Raw genomic sequence first — 20,307 nt, forward strand, 5'->3', positions numbered from 1 at the left:
CCCTTGAGCCATGTAATTAAATATTACAAACTATATCAAGAAGAATAAACCTCCGGTTTTCCCCTCCCCCAAACAAGAAAAGGTTAAGCTTTTAATTACAGGCCCTCAAACTATCATTTTGTGCAATTAGCAATTAACTCTAATCGTTGATGAGAGAATGCAGAGCTGCACTAGCAATTTCCCTCCTCCTCATCCCAGACTGAGTTATTTTAGTCCTGTTCTATTAGAGGACAAGCCACAGCGCGCGCTCTCACACACACTTAAAGACACATTTAATTTTTTAGCAAAAATGGCATCTCAGCGTGCAATTGAGACAGGCATTCCGAACCCCATATCAGTGCAACCCAAATGTCGGACCCTCTTCTCTTCACCACCATCTCGTGGAAAGAGGAGGCCAGAGGAAGATGCTACCTACCAGCCTCACAGTACCAGCCTCTCTTTGGGGCGCAGGAGAGGGTGGTAGAGAGATGCTTGTTGCCCCTGGAAGCTGCAAGTCCCCTCCCGGGGATGCAAGCTCTGTTAGTGGGAAGGCGGTGGCAACAGTAGCGATAGTTGCATCAGCGCTAACTGCTGCTGCCGCCGCTGCTGCATTTACTGTAGGCGGCTGCCGGGAGGGTACAGTAAAGACTGTAGGGAGCGCACAGCTCCTGCGGCGGCGGCAGGTTCCCTGGATCAGGAAATTAGGGCAGGCACCGAGGATTGGAGGCGAGGACTGCGCGTGAGCCAACCAGCGGCCGCCCCGGGCCCCCGTGAGCACCCGGCAGACGCTCGGAGCAGCCGGGCCCCAGGAGCAGTCCGGGTGGCAGCGGCAGCGCCACGGCCACTCACACCCTCACACTCACACTTGCACACACACACACACACACTCACACCCCCGTCGCAGGCACCTGGCTGTCCCGAGCTTGTAAGAGGAGTGCGTCCATGACACCGGGGGCTGAAGCAGCTGCTCCCCTCACCCGGCCGCCCGCTGACCACTCCCCCTCCTGACCCCTCCTCGCTGCTCACTCGCTCTTCCAGCCGCTGCCGGTGTCGGTGCTTCCTGCTGGCCCCTATCTCTTCTGTCTTCTTCTGGGTTCTCGGCTCCTCACCCCCCCTCCCTGCCCTCCTCTCCCGTACCCTCCCCTCTTTTGCCCTTCCCTCTTCTGCAGCGCCTGCATTATTTTCTGTCCACAGGCTCGGCTTGCACTGCTGCTGCAGCCCGGGGAGGCGGGTGGGTGGGTGGGTGAGTGGGCTGGCAGGTGGGGTGGGGATTGTGCAAGTTGTAGGAGGGGGGTGTCCTCTACTTCCCCGCTCCCTTTCCCCCTTTTCCCCCTTTTCCTTCCCCTCTTCCTCCCCCCTCCTCTCCCCCTGCCCCCACCTCCTTCCTCCTTTCCGAAAGGCTGGTAACTTGTTGTGCGGCGGCACCATCCAGCCGGGCACCATGGGCACGTCCGCGCGCTGGGCGCTCTGGCTGCTGCTCGCGCTGTGTTGGCCGCGGGGGGAGAGCGACGCCACCGGAGCAGGTGAGTGAGGACGCGCCCCTCCGCGGGCTCCCCAGACCCTGCCGGGGCGCCTGGGGTCCTCAAGGCACGGTCTCCTTTTGCCCACCCCCTCCTAGGAGGCGCCTCTCCGCTCTCCTCGCCTTCTTTTCCTCTCCACCCTGGTGGCGCCTCTGAGCTGTCAGCGTGGGGTCTATAGGGAGCCCGGCGTGGGGGACAGTGGGGCTTGGGGTGTCCTAAAACCTTGCCTGAACTAGTCTTCATTCCCTTACACTCCCTCCCCCGGAGCCACAGCGTTGCCTCATTTTTCACCCCGCGTGACAGAAGCTGGGGAATGTGGGCTTCTGAGCCATTGAACAATGGTTCTGTCTCTCCTGCCAGGCGGAGTGCTAGGAAGGAGGCAGAGGACCGGGCGGAGACGTGCGCGGCAGCCCGGGGCGCGTTCCTCGGACTTCAGGGAGGTGGTGGCAGGCCGTGGGTGAGGCTGGGCGTCTGCGGGGACGCTGGCCCGGTTGCCGGATGCAGGGCGCCGTGAGCCGCCCGCCCCCCTGCAGCGGCAGTGAGCAGGGGTGTGAGGGGGTGCTCGTTCGGTGGGCTGCTGCTCCTAGTCTCCGCGGAGCGGCGAGAAGTGCGCAGCCTGTGACTCCCTCGGCGCGGCCGGGCTGTCTCTCTGGAGTTCGGGTTAGAGGACGAGCGAGGCGTGAAATAGGACTCCTCTCTAAGTGTTTCTCCTGCCTCCCCTCTGCACCTCTCCCGCCGCAATTGTAAACCTCGTGGGTCTTCCCTACAGCTGAACGGGGGAGGGGAGGGGAACAAAGACTTAATCAGGTTAGTTTGCTGATCCTTGTTCCCGTGAGATTTCCTCGAGAGGAATTGAGCCCTAATCTAGTGATTGTAATTAGCCTTTATTTTAAACAATAGATCAAAGAGAGTTGAGAGCTGGGGTGCGGTGGGAGGGTGCTGCTGACTACTGTCGAGTCCCCGGGGTCTGCCGTACTGGGGCTGGCAGCCCCGGCCCGCAGGCACTCTCCCACTTGGGGCCGCACAACTTTCCTGGGCAAGAGACAGGGAGCCCCTCCAAGAGAATTCGATCAGAATCAGGCAGGTTCCTGAAGTGATCTGAACGTGACACCAATGGGGCTTGCTCGCCAGCTCCAGGGGAGTTAGGACAGAAAGCTGCTCCCGTCCTAAGTACCCATTCCAGAGTCCCTAGCTCCTGGCTGCCTGGTGGTTTAGGAGGCCCGCCTGCGTGCAGTCACGTGTCTCCTGAAGTGAGAGCCAACTTTAAAGTCTGCGGTCAAGCAGCCTCTCCGGGAATACTTGGTGGTTTTAAGTCTCCGCGAATGCCCCCTGCCCTTTGGCTCTGTTTGTGAAGCTGGGACGGACTTGTCTGTCCTCTGCGATTGGCTGGCTGCCGGGTCACGTTTAGGTTGGTCACATGGCTCCACAGCAGCCTGAGAAGTGTTATCTTCAAGGGAATGTAAAAGACCCGACCGGCTGAGACCGACTGTTCTCTCAAATGCTTTCCCCCTGCCGGGACTCCTCTGAGCCGCCAGGGTGTCCTGAAGAGGGCCTCTGATGTGTAGCTCACCCGATGGCCCGGAAAAGCGCTGCGTCTGAGTTTGCAGACTCCAGCATTAACCATTAGTGGATGAGCAGCACTAACTTACTAAACGATTCTTTCAGAATAGAGCCATGACTTGCATTATAGTTTTCACACCATTTCGAAAGGCTAAACTATACTGGCATGTATGGATAACTGTCCTGCTCACTTTTACTGCAGTTCTCTTTGCTGCATGTATTTCTTTTAATTTAACACATAGCTTTACATTGGAGGTTAACTTCACCCTACAGAATGCCAGGAATGCACCTAAACTGTTGAAAATAGTTGAAGTCATATCTTCACCCTGTGTTAGGTAGGTGAGGATCCTTTAGGATCCTTAGGATCCCCAAGCTCCCCTAGGTCACAACAAAATATGTGACATGCCAGGAACAGTGGAAACAGAAGCCCATGCAAGACTTAAATTCTTCAAAGGAAAGGAGGCACATCCCCCTTTGAAGGAAGGAGCTTGGGGTCTGCTGAGGCAGGTACTGACCCCAAGGCAATGCAGACTGGCTCCTGTCCGAAGCTCAAAGGCCCAGGACACGTGGGCTAACTTTCTGGCCCTGTTCTTCTACACTTGTGGTGGTATTCTAAAATATTCTAGAATAGGGTGGGTATGCTCTAAGACCCTGGCAAAGAACTTAAAGCAGACCAACAGGAGAAGTTAAAATTCAGGAGTATAGTACACCTGGTTACAAAATCCCTGGAGTTCTAGGACATTTTCCTCCAGCCTGGGCAGTCAAAAGTAGAACCTGGGGTGTAATATATTTGTTAAAGCCAAAGCCTAGAAGGACAAAGGTTTTGTGAGAGCCGCTCACATGTGGCTAACAACTAGCAAAAGAGTACTCAGAGCTCTGCTCTGCTCTGTCGGGGGTGGGTTGGTGTAATGGCAGTACCAGCAGACCTGGAGGGCTAGGAGACTTGGAGGGCAAGGGGAAAATAAACCTGGCTCATCTTGTAGCACCAAGGGAAGGTGTGGCAATGGTTGTAATTCTCATCTAGGCTAAAGAATAAGCATGTGAGCAGGGATCTTTTAAGGAGGGTCACCAGGCAAGCCCTTACTGGTAGTGACAGCTTCTTAAAGCCTAGAGCAGCTTTGTTCTCCACATCACCCCTTGGGCCACCTCACGTGACATGTAGCTATGCACCTGTCCTACATCATTTTGATTCTTTGTTTTTATTGCTTGAATCCCCAGGTACCTAAATCACAGACAATGGCCAAGTTCAGTGGAGCTGCCGACTGTTAGTAGTACAGTTAGTAGTACAGTTTTATTGTGGTACAATAAAACTACGTATTTTAATTATGGCAGCTCAAAAAAAGTGAAGGCCTGTTTGAAGTGTTTCTACTTTTTATAAAATTGGATAACCATAGGCTCAGTTTCACTGGAGTAGTTTTTACAATTCTAAAACTACTTTTCATCTAGAAAAGATGAAAAGCAGTCACAGGCCCCTTCTGTTTCAAGAGGAGCAGCAAATTGATAAGATGTAACAAGAACTCCTAGAGTAGAGTATGGCCTTAAGATCAAGGGAACACATAGCTCCCAGCCCTATGGCTTCAGGTTTTGATCCAAAGAGCAGAAGACTCAGAGCACAGTGTAGAGAAAACTCATTGACTATCTAGACTATTTTCTATTTCTCACAGAATGTGGCCAAGGCTGTCTTTTTCAACAGAGGGAATAATGATCAAGTGTAGGCAGTCCCCTGTGTGACTTTTGAGTCATAATTAAATTTACTTTGGATGCTGGCCTTTCTCTGGAAAGCCACTTTCACATACTAGCCTATAGGAAGTTACATGCCTCGGAGGGCTATGATAAGGTCTGTGATGATGCTCATGGTAAACGTACCTGCCTTGGGAGAGCTACAGGGTAGGCTACTACAGCTGCTCTCCAGATGGTTAGTTGATAGCCTCAAAATTGCTTAGAATGTTTCCTTCTACTTTAAGTTAATTGCAGGAGAGTACGTAAGCCACAGCATGGCAACTACATTCAAGGCAAAGAGTCCAAGAATACCTTCTGCAGAGGTGATGGATCAGAGGTACCTGTTGAGCAGAAGTAAGAGGTCCAGGGACGATTTCTTTGCTCAGCTAAAGTGTTTTTAACTAGGAAATCAGAGAACAGCCCTAAGAGGACTTCAGGGCAGACTGTGGCTGAGCTCTAGGAGAATCTGGCTTGTAAGGAAAGGTCATCTCAATTTCACTCTGTGCATGTGTCAATTTGAGTCAGTATTTCCTTGCTAAGCTCTTCTGTTGGCTTGCAATAAAAATTCTAGACATCACCAATACCACCTATTTAGACCCCCTAGATGCACTGAAGGAACTAAATGAAATGGCAGGTGATACCTTAAACTTAGCACACTTTTCCCGTCCCGTGAAGAAAAGCTTGGGCCTGGTGGCTATTTTTGGCTCTAAGTGAAGCAAAAGAATGCCTGCTAGGGGTTGAGAGAGTTAGAACAGGTTCTACTTTTAAAAAATGGTTTCATGTCTGCTTAGGAATCCTTTGCCACTTTTTATCTCAGAGATACCACATGGATGGGGGAGGGGAGGCTGGAGAGGTATTCATGGCCTTACATTTAAGAGAGAGCTTTGCAGCCAGAAACTACAGGATGGGACCACTGGCTAGAGTGGTTAATCTTGTCACCACCTTGGGTCATCTGGGTTGGCCCTGCTGGCTTGTAGCCTTTCTGTATCTAGAGGTGATGTGGGCAGTGGGGGATGGAGTGGGGCTTGAGAGCTGCCAGAAAGGGTGGTGACAAAACCTTGGCCAAAGACAACTTTTGCAAGTTCCTTCGTGTGTTCTGACGTATTCTACCCCTTAAATCCAACATTTGAAAGTAACTTTATGTGATATAACTTAGTACTTCCCCCCAATACTATGAATAAATAGGTTTTCTATTTTATAAACTGCCTCGAATCTTTAGTTGTCCTAAGAAGCCTTCCCGAGATCTGAGTCATCACTGATCTGTAGTATCTCCAAGTAGGTGGCTGACTGGTACTGACCTACTTTGTACGTTTGCTGGAACCCACTTCACCTCTATCTATCGAGCACCCACCATATGGCATATGGCACAGGCATGGGGACATTGTGGCCAGGTGGTGGGTCTCTTCCTTCCTGGCATTTACTCTAGTGATGAAGTCAACCCAGGAAATTAGTGGTCCAAAGACAGTCTGGAGCAGAAGCACAGGATGGGAATGCGCAGATCCTGGGCTTTAGACTCAGTCACGAAAGAGGCCCGCAGCTGCTGAGGATTGCGGGCGTTCTATGCGCTGGCTGGTTCCAGCTTACAAAGCCCCCTCCCCAAATCACCAAGAGCTTAGACTCTAATGTGACAAAGCCAGAAACTCTTCCTCTCTTCAGATGATCTTACAAAGGTGATTTGATGCGAGCACAATGGATCACCACCAACATCACCTGTGAGCACTCAGACACGTCCAGAGTAAAATCTGGGTTCCCTGCTTCAAATTTCTAACTTCACCAGTCAGCCACTGCTAATTTTTCCTGTGTGTCAGCCTCTCTCCTCACGTGGAAATAGGGCTGATATACCCACACTGACACACCCTTCTGACGGATGAGTGTGGAAAAGCGCACTATTAAATGATAAAGTGTCCGAAGATGAGAGGAAAATACCCTCATCAGCACAGGGAGCCTTTGTAACCGAGATTCTGTCAAAGAACTCTAGCTGGTGAAGCAACTGGTCACCCTTGGTTTCGAGTTCAGAAGAGCTGGGAAGAATGTTTGGGAAGAGTCTATAGACCAGCCTTATTGGTGAGCCCACAACGCAACTAATGCATCCATGAATGCTCCCTAGTGACAAAGGAATCTTTAGATGTCAAATGCCAGGTCCCAAATTTAAAGATAAATTCTAGTCCCCAGGTTAGGAGATCCCCATTTGTAGATGGGAACAGGGAGATGAGAGCGTGTCATTTCATGACAGCTGTGTGACAGGCATAGGAGACCATGGAAAGCAGCCAGACCACACCTGGTTAAGAAAGGAATTGAAGGCCTCATTCAAGGGGTGATTTCTGAGTTCACTCCTAGTAGGTAAGGAACAGGGGTCACACGAACAAAGGAAGACAAAGCAACAGTGAGGGCCCAGGCCTGGGGAAGTGAGTGGGGCCTCTTGGTGTAGCCTGAGCAGATGGCAGGTGATAACTAACAGGGAAAAATCAGGGGGAATCGGTAGTGAGCTGGATGCCATTCTAAAGTCAGTGGGAAGCCTGGACGTGAGACCATCCTTGGCACTTCAGGCCATTCTAGGTTGCTTGAATCACTGTCTTGATTTGGATGCAGAATGTGGCAGCCTTTGGGTGACAGACAGGAGACAAATTTAGATCAAGTTAGAGATGAGGGTTTGGACAGGCCAGGGCTTGATGGCAACATGTCAGGGGAGAAGAATCTGGACTCATTTTTGGACTGCTAATTTGGAGCAAGTGATGGGGCCAATCAGTGATGGGACACAGGAGAGGGAAGACAGATTTTAGAAGAACCTCTTCACAGTACGTGCTGGATAAGGCATCTGGATAAATTTGTCCCGCCTAATGGGTACAAAGGCTTTACGTCCGGTTGTCACCCTAATGTACATTGTAAGACTGGCTTGTATCACCCATATCCATCCAGCAATGGGCATGAAAGCTTATGGGGTTGAGTACTGCATATCCCAACCCTGAAAATGAAGTAGTCACCTCTACAGTAGGTACAGTCTTAGCCTCCTACTCTTCCTGCAGTGGTTTCAATGTGTGGTCAGGGACCAGCTATGACAGCATCACCTGGGAATCTATTACAAATGCAAGTGTGGACCCCACCCTAGACCCATTGGATCAGAGTATCTGGAGGCTGGGGCCTAGCATTGCATTTTGTAAGTCCTCCAGGGGATTCTGCTGTGAACGAGAGCTTGAGAAGTACCCACAGAGGATTGAATAACTTCAAGAATATCACGTGGGCCTTTGCTCCACCTTGACCAATATGCCCTAGATAAGAACACCAAACACTACAGTCCTTCTAGGAAAAGACCCACTGAGAACACTCTAGCAGCATTTTTAAAAATCAAAATAGGGACGGGATAAAGGGCTCTATCTCAACAAGAAAGTTGTGTTAGGATCGTGGCATTATGACAAGTAAAAGACTTCCTAATTATGGATTAATTTAAGTTGACTCTACTGCCCAAATTATAAATCAACAGAATATTCCAGAAGAATGTAGTACTGAGTCAGGTGCTCTAATTTGTATGCAAGCTTAGTACACACAGTATTTGGAGCCTGACTGCTCAGGTTGAAATTCTAGTTCTTCCCAGAGTGATCTTGGGCAAGTACTTTACTTCCCTTTTCCAAACAGGGCTCCTGATAAATAAAAGGGTAATAGTGACACTGACCATGTAGGATTGACAAGAAAATGAATTAAGAGACTGAAGTCTTGATGCAGTGTTTGGCTAACAAATAAAAGAAATTAAGTTCTTTGTGATTCTTAAGATCATCTCAATTCGATGTAAATGGAAAAACTATGGCAAATGAGTTGTAAGATTCACTTATTTCCATGAATCAGAAGGATTAACCTAGTATTTAACAGTTTTCAGTTGGCCCCCACCTGTGCTTTCAGAGACTGACTTTCAGGCCCTGTTGCTAGTGAGTTCCTCTCACTAATCTTCCCCGTGGGAAACTTTGCTGACTAGGATATCTGCTTGTCTAAAAGCAAGCTTTCACCTATGAATAGAAAGATTGGCATTAAAGTGCCAAGCAGAAGTGAGTCCTACTAAAAATAAATGCCCTTGGCAGCCCCAGAAGTGCCAAAACAAATGGACTAGAGAAATTGCAGTGGCTGATAATACCCGTGTGCCCAAGCTGTGAGGAGGGCTGTGAGAGATTTGAAGTCTTGGCCTTGCCAGTCCCAGCAGCGTGGCAGCATGAGCCCCCCTGAGTAGCCTGGAGTTCATGTCTGAGCCTGATACTCAGAAACGTCTCTATATTCTAGGCATTCCTATTGGACACTCCTGCAAAAGTGCTGCTCGGAGCCCTACAGGGAAATTTGTAGTCCACGGTAAAGGCTTGGTATTTATTGTAAGGTCTATGCAGTTTTTACTAAAGCTTACATATTGTTCTTCCATGTAACCCTTGCAGGGACAATTAGACAACGGCAGGCTGACTTCTATTTGCATTAAAAACCCTGAGTTTCTTGGAGCCAGCGACCTGCCAACATGTCTGGGTAGCAACGTTAACTATTTAGGTAAGCAAGGCTCCTGGGATACGGGGGCCTTGAAGTAAGTTTGCATAGTCTAACTCCACCTGTGCAAGAGACAGTATAAGTGGGTAATCCTCAGCATCTCTGGGCCTTCATTCATTACAAATATAAATAGCCACACGTGTGACTAGGTACAAGTGAGGTACCACCCCCTGGCTCAAAGGGGTGGGGTGTTCATTCTGTGTGTTAGGGCTAGAAGGAAACTGAGATCCAGTCCAACAGTTTGATGTCCTAAAGCGATAGAACCCTTTTGATATTCTTACACAGAGTCCAAGTCAAAAGAAAGCCCTCCTGCTTCAGACAGAGGTGGAACACCCCGGTTCCCACCGGCATGCCTTTCCTTCCACGTCAGCCACCCCTTTGGTCCGAAGGCATTCCCGTGAAACCTTATTAGATCCACCAAAAATCACAGTTACTCCAACTTTGCAACTTTCAGGGCAGGGTAGGCTCTGGACTATACAGGGTGGGGCAAAAGGAGGTTTATAGTTGTTTGTATGAAAAATAATTTTCATAATTAATAAATAATAAGACAAGTATAAACTATGTTTTGTGTATTTGCAACTGTAAACCTGCTTTTCCCCATCCTGTAGATTGCCTACGTCCTCTACCTCTCAGATCACTTTCTGAGGCATCATTGGCTGTAGCTTAGCCTAAAAGTGAAAAGAACCTTGGGTATAGATGATGTCAAGCTCAGTACTGAACTTGAGACTTAACTGTCATGGATAGAAATAGACTACAGTCCCACTAGCTTGTAATCCCTAAAGCTTTGGAAACCAAAAGCTTCTTAACTCGTGCTGTGCTTTCAGTTCTCCTCAAGCCCACACAGCAGAGTTGAACACCGGGGGCATGAGGGTGGAATCTCTTTGACACTTGGACAGAAAAGCCACACAGCATTGCAGTCAGGTGGCCGAGGTCAGTGTCGTACTCCATGTCTGAGCTCTGCCACTCTGCATGGTGCAGGCAGTTAGCAGAACCAGGGAACACCTTCTGCCCAGTGACAATCTCTGGAAACAAAGTACTTAGGGAACAAAGAGATATGGCCATAAGCTTAAGCTCTTTCCTCACCTCACTCTCTAAAATGCCCTTTATAAAGCCCCCTGGCCTTGCCCACCCACACCCCATCTCGCTCCGTGTTTAAACAAGCAGGCGGACATCTAGGAGCATACTCTGCTTCTAACACCACGTCCCTCCTTCTTAGTGGAGAGTCGTGTGAGTCTTGGACACAGCTTCATGACAGTCAGGCAGAAGCTGGGGGTGAAGTGGAAACATCTCAGACAAGAAAAGGCAGAACTTAAACTCCTTTTCACCTTAGGCTATTGGAATAAACACTAAGAAAATGCCTATGTCTGCCCTGAGCCCGCTGAACATCAACACTTGAAGCAGCATTTCTGGAAGTTTAGTATCATTCGTTATTGCTGATGGCTCGTATGTTACGACTACACTCAGAGGCAGTGGGCTACACATCAGCCTTAGGGTATCATGTGTCTATTTAATCCCAGGACAGTTTGAGCATCTATAACACAGGCAGCTTCCAGGTTACTCAGGTTTAAGGGGCTTTCCCAGGTACCTAAGCCTGAAGTGGAACACCGTCATTTGACACCTGTCTGATTATATGGCTACACTTGGACAGTGGTGATATCAACATCAATGTTTTTGTCTCATTTTGACTGAACAACCTTTGGCAAATAACACCTTTAAAAAAATTCAGGCCTTTCAGTCTGCATAGTGTCCTAACTGTCACCTGACTGTTCTCTTTACAAGTATCGGGATATATTTATATCTGTGTGCTCTGACTATAGATTGTTCTTTTTCAATTTTTCAAATAAAGTAGAAAGAGTACTCAAGTAGATTCTTATCACTCCACAGCCTTCAAACATAGTGGTGACATAGAAATACAGCCAATGGCCCCTGGGACAGGTACCCCAGCTCTCAGTGAGCCGAGAGTACACAGAGCATGGGTAGCAAACGCAAGGCCCTCGGGCTGAATCCGGCCCTCCACCTTGTTTCTACCCAGTGGCAGCATCGAGTTCTCGCTTAACTGTTAAGGAAGTAGTTACATTTATACAGTCCTAAAATTGTATTCAGCCCTTTGAAGGCAACCATGAGGCTGATGTGGCCCCCGGTGAAAATGAGTTTGGCACCCCTGGACGAGACTGAAGTGGGCGGCAGCCCGGTACTTCGTGTTTGGTTTAGCGGTATAAAAACCAGCAGGTGGGGCTCCCTGACAGCAACCTCTCCCCTCTCCTGTTTTTCCTTCTAAATCCCTAGTATCTTACTATTTGTGGGATGAATGAATGGCAGGACATATATGTAGGAGATGCAGTCGAATCATACTGCTTGGTGCCTGGGTCCTAGCTTAACTAGACTCTTGGGAGAGAGTGATACATACAGGTTTTATAAAGGTTTTAAACGGACACATTTAGTACCTAAGAAGATAACCACACCCATATGGTAAACTTGACTTAGACCCAATTGTAATCTCCCCAGGAATTTGCCAGAACGCATAGAATCCTCCCAGACAGAAGAGAGTAGCCGAGAGTAGAGAGGCCAGCTAGCGTACTGTGTACATAACACAAGAGTTCCAGTCTGTGCTTGTCACTGTGGCATCTGTTCCCTGGCCAGCATGTCACAGCTGCGGATGCTGAAAGGTGGCAGGAAATCGGAAGGCTGTCTGCTTGGAAGGTCTCCCTCCCTAAGTGTCTGCAGGAACAATATGGCTCCTCTGGGCTTCTCGAATATTTGCAGTATATTTGCATTAAGCAATCAGATCGTTGCCTTTTATCTCAGAGATCATATTCTCCAGAAGGAAAGACCTTCTCATGGTAGGAAACACCTGGGTGTTAGCTGTCCTGTGCCAGGCAAAAACAAAAACAACAGCAACAACTAAGTGCCCTACTCCCAAGAGTTCGTTCCTGTGGTTGTGTGAGTTAAATATCCACACATTGAGTGTGGGAAAACTGACGTTCAGAGAAATAGAGTTCAAGCCTGTGGCTCTACCTTACTTTGTTCTTCTCCCATCACTAGATTAAAAATGATCTCCATCTGTCTCTTAACCGTACTTTCTTGATGCTTTTTATCTTATCTTGGAGCCGTTTTGTAAACATGTCTTTTTGAAATCAGACCTCAAGTTCTAAGGCGAGGAATCATGGTATTAAACCTCTACGTCTCCCCTCTCCTTGCTGCCCCTTCTAACTCTCCTTCACTCTACTTGGAACAGGAGCGCTATTTGTAAATAATAGTATGGAACGTGGACCAGAAATGCCATTAAAATGCTAGGATTTGGCTTTGTGATTGTAACCACAAGAGTGACTTTTAAACAAGTGAGAGAAACGAGTCCGGAGGCAGATGAAAATGCACTGTGTTCCCTGGGCAACCTAGGTTCCTTCTATCTTGTTCTGGCTATGTTGGCCTGAGATCACTATTCCAGACACCATGCCAAATGTTCAGGAATAAAGGGAAGGAAAATGGATCCCCTGTCCCTTTGAGGATATTTCCTAGAAGTTGTTTCTACCAATCTTGCTTACATTGCATTAGCCAGGATTTATTCCCATGGCTGTTCCTCACTGTGAGAGAGGCTGGGAAATCTAGTCTTACCTAGACGATGTGTGTCCAGCGAAGACCTCAATTACAGGCAGTCTGGAGAACAGCCCCAAGACCCACACAGCTCTGCTCCATAGAATGTGTTAGACTGCTGAGCCTGCAGCTGTCCCTCTCAGAGGACCCCCCTATCCAAAGGTTTTGGGTAAACGTGCATCTCTAACTTACTACCCTTCTATCCCAGGCTTAGCTAAGTGTTCCCTCCTGATTTTAGGAAGAAAAGCCAAATGTGAACCTTCCCAATTCCAGTGCACAAATGGCCGCTGTATCACACTGTTGTGGAAATGTGATGGGGACGAAGACTGTGCTGATGGCAGTGATGAAAAGAACTGTGGTGAGTACAGAGTTTGACAGTCTCACTTGTCACCTCACTAGGACCTATGCATTTTATTGACAAGTAGTGATGTTATCTTAGTTTCTACCAATGTGTCAAGAGTTTGAAAATAGAATCTACTCCTAAGACTTCCTTTGAACCAGAGTCCAACGATTTGGTAGTCCCTGGTCTAGAGGAATATAATTGAATGGTTGATGTGGGGTTATCACTGTGAGTACAAGAGTTCCTTTCAAATGACAGGACCTGGTTTATCTCAGGTCAGGCAAATATTTGGTAAATGAAGCAAGGAGAAGGGAGGGGAGGACGAGAAGTGGAGATAGAAAAAGACTGCTTAGAACAGACTTTCTTTCTTCAGTTCTCAAATGGCTCTGATCCCCCATGCCCCGACAAGAGGAAGCCATGAACAGGAAAAAGTCCCCTAAAGTTTCAGGGGGTTAATTAACTCTTGGCACAGAAACTGCAAGCCAGCAGAGATCAAAGACCAGATAAGAATTCTTTTTTCAATTCTCTGCCTACAGTAGATGCTAATTCTAAACATTAAACAAGGTAAAAGACACCTGTCCCAAGATAATGGGGATATACCTTCATACCCATCGATCAGCATCTATCAAAAGATCATTGTGAGAAATGCAGGTTTATGCAGTTTGTATAACCCCTCGTTGAGCCAGAATAGCTGAGAACTGCCTGTTCTACGTAGGTACCTTGAATGAATGCTGGAGTTTGCTTTACGGCCCCTTTGTTCTATGCTATAAAAATCCTGAAACAAAGTTGTGTGTGAATGCTGGTGAGAACACTGTCACCTGCCTTTGAAAAGATGTTATGAAGAGCTGCCCACTCACTATACAAGCTAGAAACACAGAAGAAGAATAGCTTAATGTAGATTTCATCACTGTCATCTTGTCATGCCATTACCATATTTTGACATGCATAATGCTCACCCATGGCATAGTACTACCCATGTATAATGTGCATCCCTGCTTTTCCCTCAAAAATTTAAGGGAAAAGTGTGCATTATACTCGGTAAAATACGGGTACCTGCTTCTTCAGGCACCATTACTAAAATGTTACCATGTAAACACCATGGCCTGCTGTCCCACGCTCAGGCTCTTGGAGCAGCACCATGGATGTGTTCAGCCCTTGTGAGGATCAGTAGCTCATCTGGAAGGATAAGAAGCCTCTTCTACAGTCTCAGGGAAGAAACTCCTCTCCCGTCTGAAGATGAAAGTACTTCTGCTGTACAACGCTTTTCTGTCGTTTGCATTCTTACACTAAGGTTTTCATCTACTCCACAAGACATGAAGTTTCATGCTATTTCTGGGTTACCTAGGAAATAGCATTCCCTCATTAAATGTCCTCACCAGCAGGACTCCACTCTCGTCAACTATTTTCTTGGTGTGGGTAGCAATTCTTCCTCTAGAGTAAGCTTATTAGTTCATCAAAACCCATTGTTTTTTCTTAGAAAATAATTATTTTCTTCATGTTTGGGAGGTCTTTCACCATCTGACAAACTCGGTAATGGTAAGTCAGCTAAAAGCTGACAATGCACTAAAAATTTGAAAGGGACCACTTCAACTCAGGGGTTTCAATTAGATACAACTCACAGAGGGTCCTAAATGAGACAGCCCCTCTGGTCTAGCCTTTGATATTGTATATGGGGAGACAGTGACTAGAGTCAATTTCTAGTAGAAACTAACCTGGGTCAGCTTAGGGGTCATCATTGGCTCTTCCTAAAATAGTCTTTGCATAAATGACTTCTAGAAACGTGGTAGGAGGATTTGGAAGAAGCAAGGAGGAACATGTATATACAATTGAGATCACAAAAGGGGGCAAACTAAACATTTCTTGACCAAACATTGTCCCTGCCTCTCAGGTGTGAAAGCAGAGGAGGAAAGTGGTAGCATTGATCAGAGAAGCTCTGAATGCTTATTTTGGGGTGTTCTGAAGGGAAAAGCTATACAATTACTTGAAACTTATAATGCCACTTTCCTATTCTTCACATCCAACATCTTGATATTGAACTTGGTTACAGTTTCGGCCCAGCTCTTTCTTTCACACATGTCCACTAGTATATTTAGTCAACTCCAGCTTGGATTCCACAAGCCATGTGTTCCTATTGGTCCCAGTAACTCATTCTTTTGTGTTAGGCGGAGCTGATTCATCGGTAACTTAGATACCCTACGCATGTAACTGGTGGCTCCCCTCCTCTGTGGCACATCTACATTTCTCTCCATCTCAAGACCCAGTTCAAATAGTCTTCGGTTACCCTCCCGTCTATACTCAGAATGGAGAGAAATGAACTCAAGCGATGTGTCTGTACCTATTTATCTTTTGCTCAAACACTTTGTAACACAGCCCATCTTTCCTACTCCTGCCATATTTTATACTTTTAAAAAGCGTGTGGTTTCTTTACAACCAACATGATTTACTCCCTCTTTTACAACTTCTAAAGAATATCACGGGTTGCATTACAGTAGCCCCGCCGAACCTCCCACCCCCAACTACGTGCTCAAGAGAACATGGCCTTGGATGTCATTTAAATGTTAACCCTGGGGTTTTAGTATTTCAATGATTTTACAAACAGGAGAATTGAAGAGCTAATGTGACCTTTCTTGTTTCCTTGGCTACACAATTCAAGTAGGAAAATAAGACTTCTCAGATCATCAGAATTCACCATGCTGAGTTCTAGAAATAGACTCTAATCACTGTCTCCCCCTTGACAGTATCAGAGGCTCAACTAGAGGAGCCCTCTCATTCAGGATACAGAGAGTTGTACCTAGTTGAAACCCTTCATTTGAAGTGATCCCTTTCAAATTTTCAGCACATTGTCAGCTTTTAGTTGACTTACCATTACTGAGTATTTGTTAGAGAAGGATGTTTTAAACTAGAAACTCAGATAGAACATAGGCGTGCATGGATAAGGAAGAATATAGTCTGAGAAGAATGAGCCTAGCATAGCCTATGTGGCTACTTTTTAAGACTCTTCTTAACCCTCTGACTTCCTCCTGGGGAGGGTGACCAAGTTGCCTGTTTGCTTAGGACAGTCCTGGCTTTTGCTTATCCTCCTGGTGCAATTAACAGTGTCCCTTTCTCCTGGGATTGTTCTAATTTGGACAAGTTGTATGGTCACCGTAATTATAGGAGTAAAAGCCTGCCCTGGTAAGAATCAGCAGCAGAATTGACACCTTGCAGGCTCATTTAACTCTAGCAGTCATTTCTGGATATTGTCAGCTTCCATAGCAGCGCCAATCACTGTGAGCTGGTTGATGTTAGCCCGCCCTGGATTCTAAACATGACCTGTCCTACACTGACATTAAGCTTCTTCTGTTTCTTATGGGGTGGGTTCCCCTGCACCCATAGTCCTTTAGGGGTGACAGTATTCAGTCCTGGGACTTCTCCTATCTCTACACTAAACCTATGTGCTGTTAAGATATGTCCCAGAACAGTTACACTATGACCCAGTCACAGGATGGAATGTTTGGCTATTAAAGTTATAAAAAAACTTGAATGAGTTGGAAGAAATGCAGGAAGAGAATGAAACTATCACTTAGTCTTAACGTTATAAAACAGACAAGCCATAAGCCACCCCTGGGTTGTAACATAGAGGGAAACCTTTGTCTTACCATGTCTTCGGTATCCAGCAAGTCTCTCAGCTGAGCAGCTTTCTTCTCTGGGAAGGATGGGGCCTTTTCTAAGGTTCTGCTGGAGATGGGAAGTTCTGTGCTCATTGACCCAGCTTTATTTTGAAAATCAAACATATCAAAAGACAGTTTTACCCCCAGTGGGAGTATAGGGTTATTGGGTTAATGACTTCAACTTTAACCCGGCAAATACACTTTTGTAGTGAAGAAGACGTGTGCCGAGTCCGACTTTGTGTGCAATAATGGCCAGTGTGTCCCCAGCCGATGGCAGTGCGATGGGGATCCTGACTGCGAAGATGGTTCTGATGAAAGCCCAGAACAGTGCCGTGAGTGTGACTTGCTCTAGACTTGAACCTTTCCAAGCTGTTCTGTGTTGTTGAATCCAATACTTGGTGTTTTCTCTGACTCCCTTAAAGTGTAGGCTAGCTGATTCCAGAGTCAGTCAAGTCATTAACAGTTGACCAGTGTCCTTTAAAGAATGCTCTTCTTAGTCTAACAAGACTGACATTCTCTTGGGTAGCTTCACTATTGAATATTTAACACTGAAGCCAGCAGATTTCATTAAGAACTCCTTGACTAGGTGCACAGATTTCCAATGTTTGATAATGATGAATCTGAGCAGATGGTACTCTGGTCCTGGAAGCCAAGTCAAGATGTGAAGGGTCCCTGGTAAGCCAAATACAAGCTTTGGGGTGCACAGCTTCTTATGTTACAAAAAAATCTATTTCTGAAGAGGCAAAGTAGCTAGAAATAGGGTGATATAGTGATTTTGAACAAACCTGTAACCTTAAGTTATTAAATTACGGAGCTTACAGCTTGTTCTTAAATAAGAAATTTCAGTTATTCAAATGTATCTCTGCGTTCTTAGGCTGATATTTAGGAAGGAGTCTATGAGATGATAGAGGAGGAGGATTCGGGATTATTTGAATATCAAGGTGAAGACAGACTTGGAATTCATTTTCAGGCAGTGGAGACCTGTTTAAGCACTAAGGGTAGAGTACTAAACAAATTTTCAGTCTGGAAAATGGTTACAAAAGGAAATCAAACAAAAACGGAAATAAATGTGAGATATCGATTTCCTAGGCAAGAAGTGAGGGTTATTAATAAGAATATTGGTCGAGGCAGGTGAGCTACCATAGGTAAAGACAGGGTCCACAAAATGTAGCCCCAAGTTTTAGTAAAGGATGACCCAGTAAAGTCAAAACTTATGGGATGTTCCTATTGCACAAAATGTAAACCTAAAGGAGGTTGTGAGGAAGGCCTGTAAGAAAATCTAGAAGGAAGACTTCATGGGCCTTAGACCATCTGGCCTTTAATGAAGTTGGGATTAGATGCCTGCCTGGGTGCGCCACTTGGTATCCAGCAGATAAATAACGGTCAAGGAGGAGGCCAGCCCATAAACCTAACTATGCCAAGTAAAACAAAAGCCAGAACTGAGCACACCACAGAACACTGAAGGAGAAACATGGTCAAGGCTCTCAGGTGTACTGCCAGGTGGCATAGGTTGGCATGGCTTCTAAGCAATGGAGCTGGCAAAGGATCTACCCAGGCTTCAAGTAGTAAGTCAAATTTCACCAGGGTGCCAGGCCACTGAGTTACAGGTGTACCACTTCCACGCAGCACAGGAGCAGCGACTTTGCACTGACGAGTCTGGAGGCTCTTTTGAGACTGTATATCATCAACAGATATGAGAACATGCCGCACAAATGAAATCAGCTGTGGCGCCCATTCTACTCAGTGTATCCCAGAGTCCTGGAGATGTGATGGTGAAAATGATTGTGACAGAGGAGAAGATGAAGAAAACTGTGGTAAGAAGATCAGTGTTGAGTGGCTTATCCCAAAGACCCCTTTTCTCAAAGAAGGGTGGGCAGGGGAAGCTAACTTAAGCATGAAGATGCAGTTACGTTGACTCGCTTTTCAGTGACTTCACTATCTGCTCAGCTACTTGTCCTTCCTAACTGCTCTAAAAGTCTGAAAAAAGTTCACGTGGTAATTGACCACTGCTTGCTTTGGTTTCCTCTAGACAAATAGAAATAAAAAAGGTAAGTCACTTAAGGCACATACATTTAGACACAGCTCAGTAGAACACCCAGTGTGTGGGCTTTCGTCTCTGTCAAGACTAATTCATGGGCCTTCCTCACACAATGCCAGAAAGGGAGCAAGGCCAGCAAACCCATCCCTGGGTCTAAATTGGATCTTCTTACAGAAATAAATTACTTGAATATTATACAAGCATTTCTTAGCCCCCAAACCAGATTCTATTTTAACCCTTCCAGAGAGTCAAATGGCACAGAAGTATTAATTAACATCCTGCTAGCAGATACACGGAAAAAACTCTACCTAACCGGTGGTACCTTTGTCTTCTGTCACAGTTTCTGCCTGTAAAAACCAACTCTGTTTTCCTACCCTTTCGTGCTTCTGCTCTTGGGAAATGTGTGATAAATGCTACACGTTAAAGGTGAGGCCCTGGGAAAATCTCTAGGTTGAACAAACATTGTGTACAGTGCTCTTTCAAGCTGCCGCCCTTTTTATGGGGCCTCTATAACTCCAGCTTCCCAGGGCACGTTCCTGCTGATGTGGTGTACAAGTGAGCTGAGGATATTTGTACTGAAACAAGCCTCACGTGGAGAAATTACCTTCTGACGTCAGTGCCACTGCACCTAGTCCAATGAGTTTTGATGTTTAATCCTAGAATTGAGCTTTATGTATTGGTAAGCCCCGGAGCTGCCAAGTGTTTCCCTCTAAAATCTAGACTTTGCTTCCCAAGAGAGTTGTAGTCTCTACCCTAATTACCACACATTGTGACCTTAATTCATTTGGGTGGAATTTGAATCAAAGTAAGAAGTGGCTTATCTTTGACTCTGACTAGCTTATCATTATTAGCATACCTGACTGGTAGATTGCGATTCTAGCCCTCCAAGTGACTTTCTAAAACTTCTAAGTATTTAAGACCTGTTATTTTGATCCTCATTGGAAGGATCTAAAGAGAAGGAGCCATGTAGGTGATATAACATAATGGCTTTTTTTTATGATAGTGCCATAGTGCTCATTTTGAATATATTATTTGCCTGAATACCTGATGCATGGTAGTCTCAGCTAGTAATACAATCTGGTCTGATAGCACTATGTCCATTAAAAGATAACTCAGTCTCCGCCTTCCGGAATGAAATCCACTGTTTAAGTTATTAATCACTTCCTGTAAGAGTCTACTGTGGCTCTTGTTTCAAGTTAATTTCTGTTCTTCAACTCTTTTCTTGGTCCTTTATTTCTGTTCTTATTCGAGTGTTCCTGCATCTTTTAAATGATGAGACTGTTCTTACTATTATAAGAACTTGAATATTGATGTAATTGCACTTAAGCTTTTAAGTTAAGCTAGAAAGTTAGGATTCATGATCAAAGATCTACAGGTTAGATTTTAGGACAAATGTCT

At 46.3% G+C, this 20,307-nt stretch overlaps 1 protein-coding gene across 4 annotated transcripts in view; it reads left to right on the plus strand.

Moving 5' to 3' along the window:
* Nucleotides 1-1,288: 1,288 nt before the first annotated feature.
* VLDLR (very low density lipoprotein receptor) overlaps nucleotides 1,289-20,307 on the plus strand; it is a 35,593-nt gene continuing 16,574 nt past the window's right edge. For 2 of the 4 annotated variants that reach the window (XM_037061738.1, XM_037061739.1), the window contains exons 1-4: nucleotides 1,290-1,502; nucleotides 13,120-13,239; nucleotides 17,081-17,203; nucleotides 18,563-18,685. In XM_037061738.1, the coding sequence (XP_036917633.1) occupies nucleotides 1,421-1,502; nucleotides 13,120-13,239; nucleotides 17,081-17,203; nucleotides 18,563-18,685 (448 nt within the window). In that variant the 5' untranslated portion in view covers nucleotides 1,290-1,420. Of the gene's footprint in view, nucleotides 1,503-13,119; nucleotides 13,240-17,080; nucleotides 17,204-18,562; nucleotides 18,686-20,307 lie in introns of all 4 variants that reach the window. The other 2 variants (XM_037061741.1, XM_037061740.1) reach the window with 2 other exon arrangements.

The sequence above is a fragment of the Sturnira hondurensis genome, unplaced genomic scaffold (genome assembly GCF_014824575.4).
Source record: "Sturnira hondurensis isolate 20B ecotype Veracruz unplaced genomic scaffold, ASM1482457v3 Scaffold0013515, whole genome shotgun sequence".
NCBI lineage: Eukaryota > Metazoa > Chordata > Mammalia > Chiroptera > Phyllostomidae > Sturnira > Sturnira hondurensis.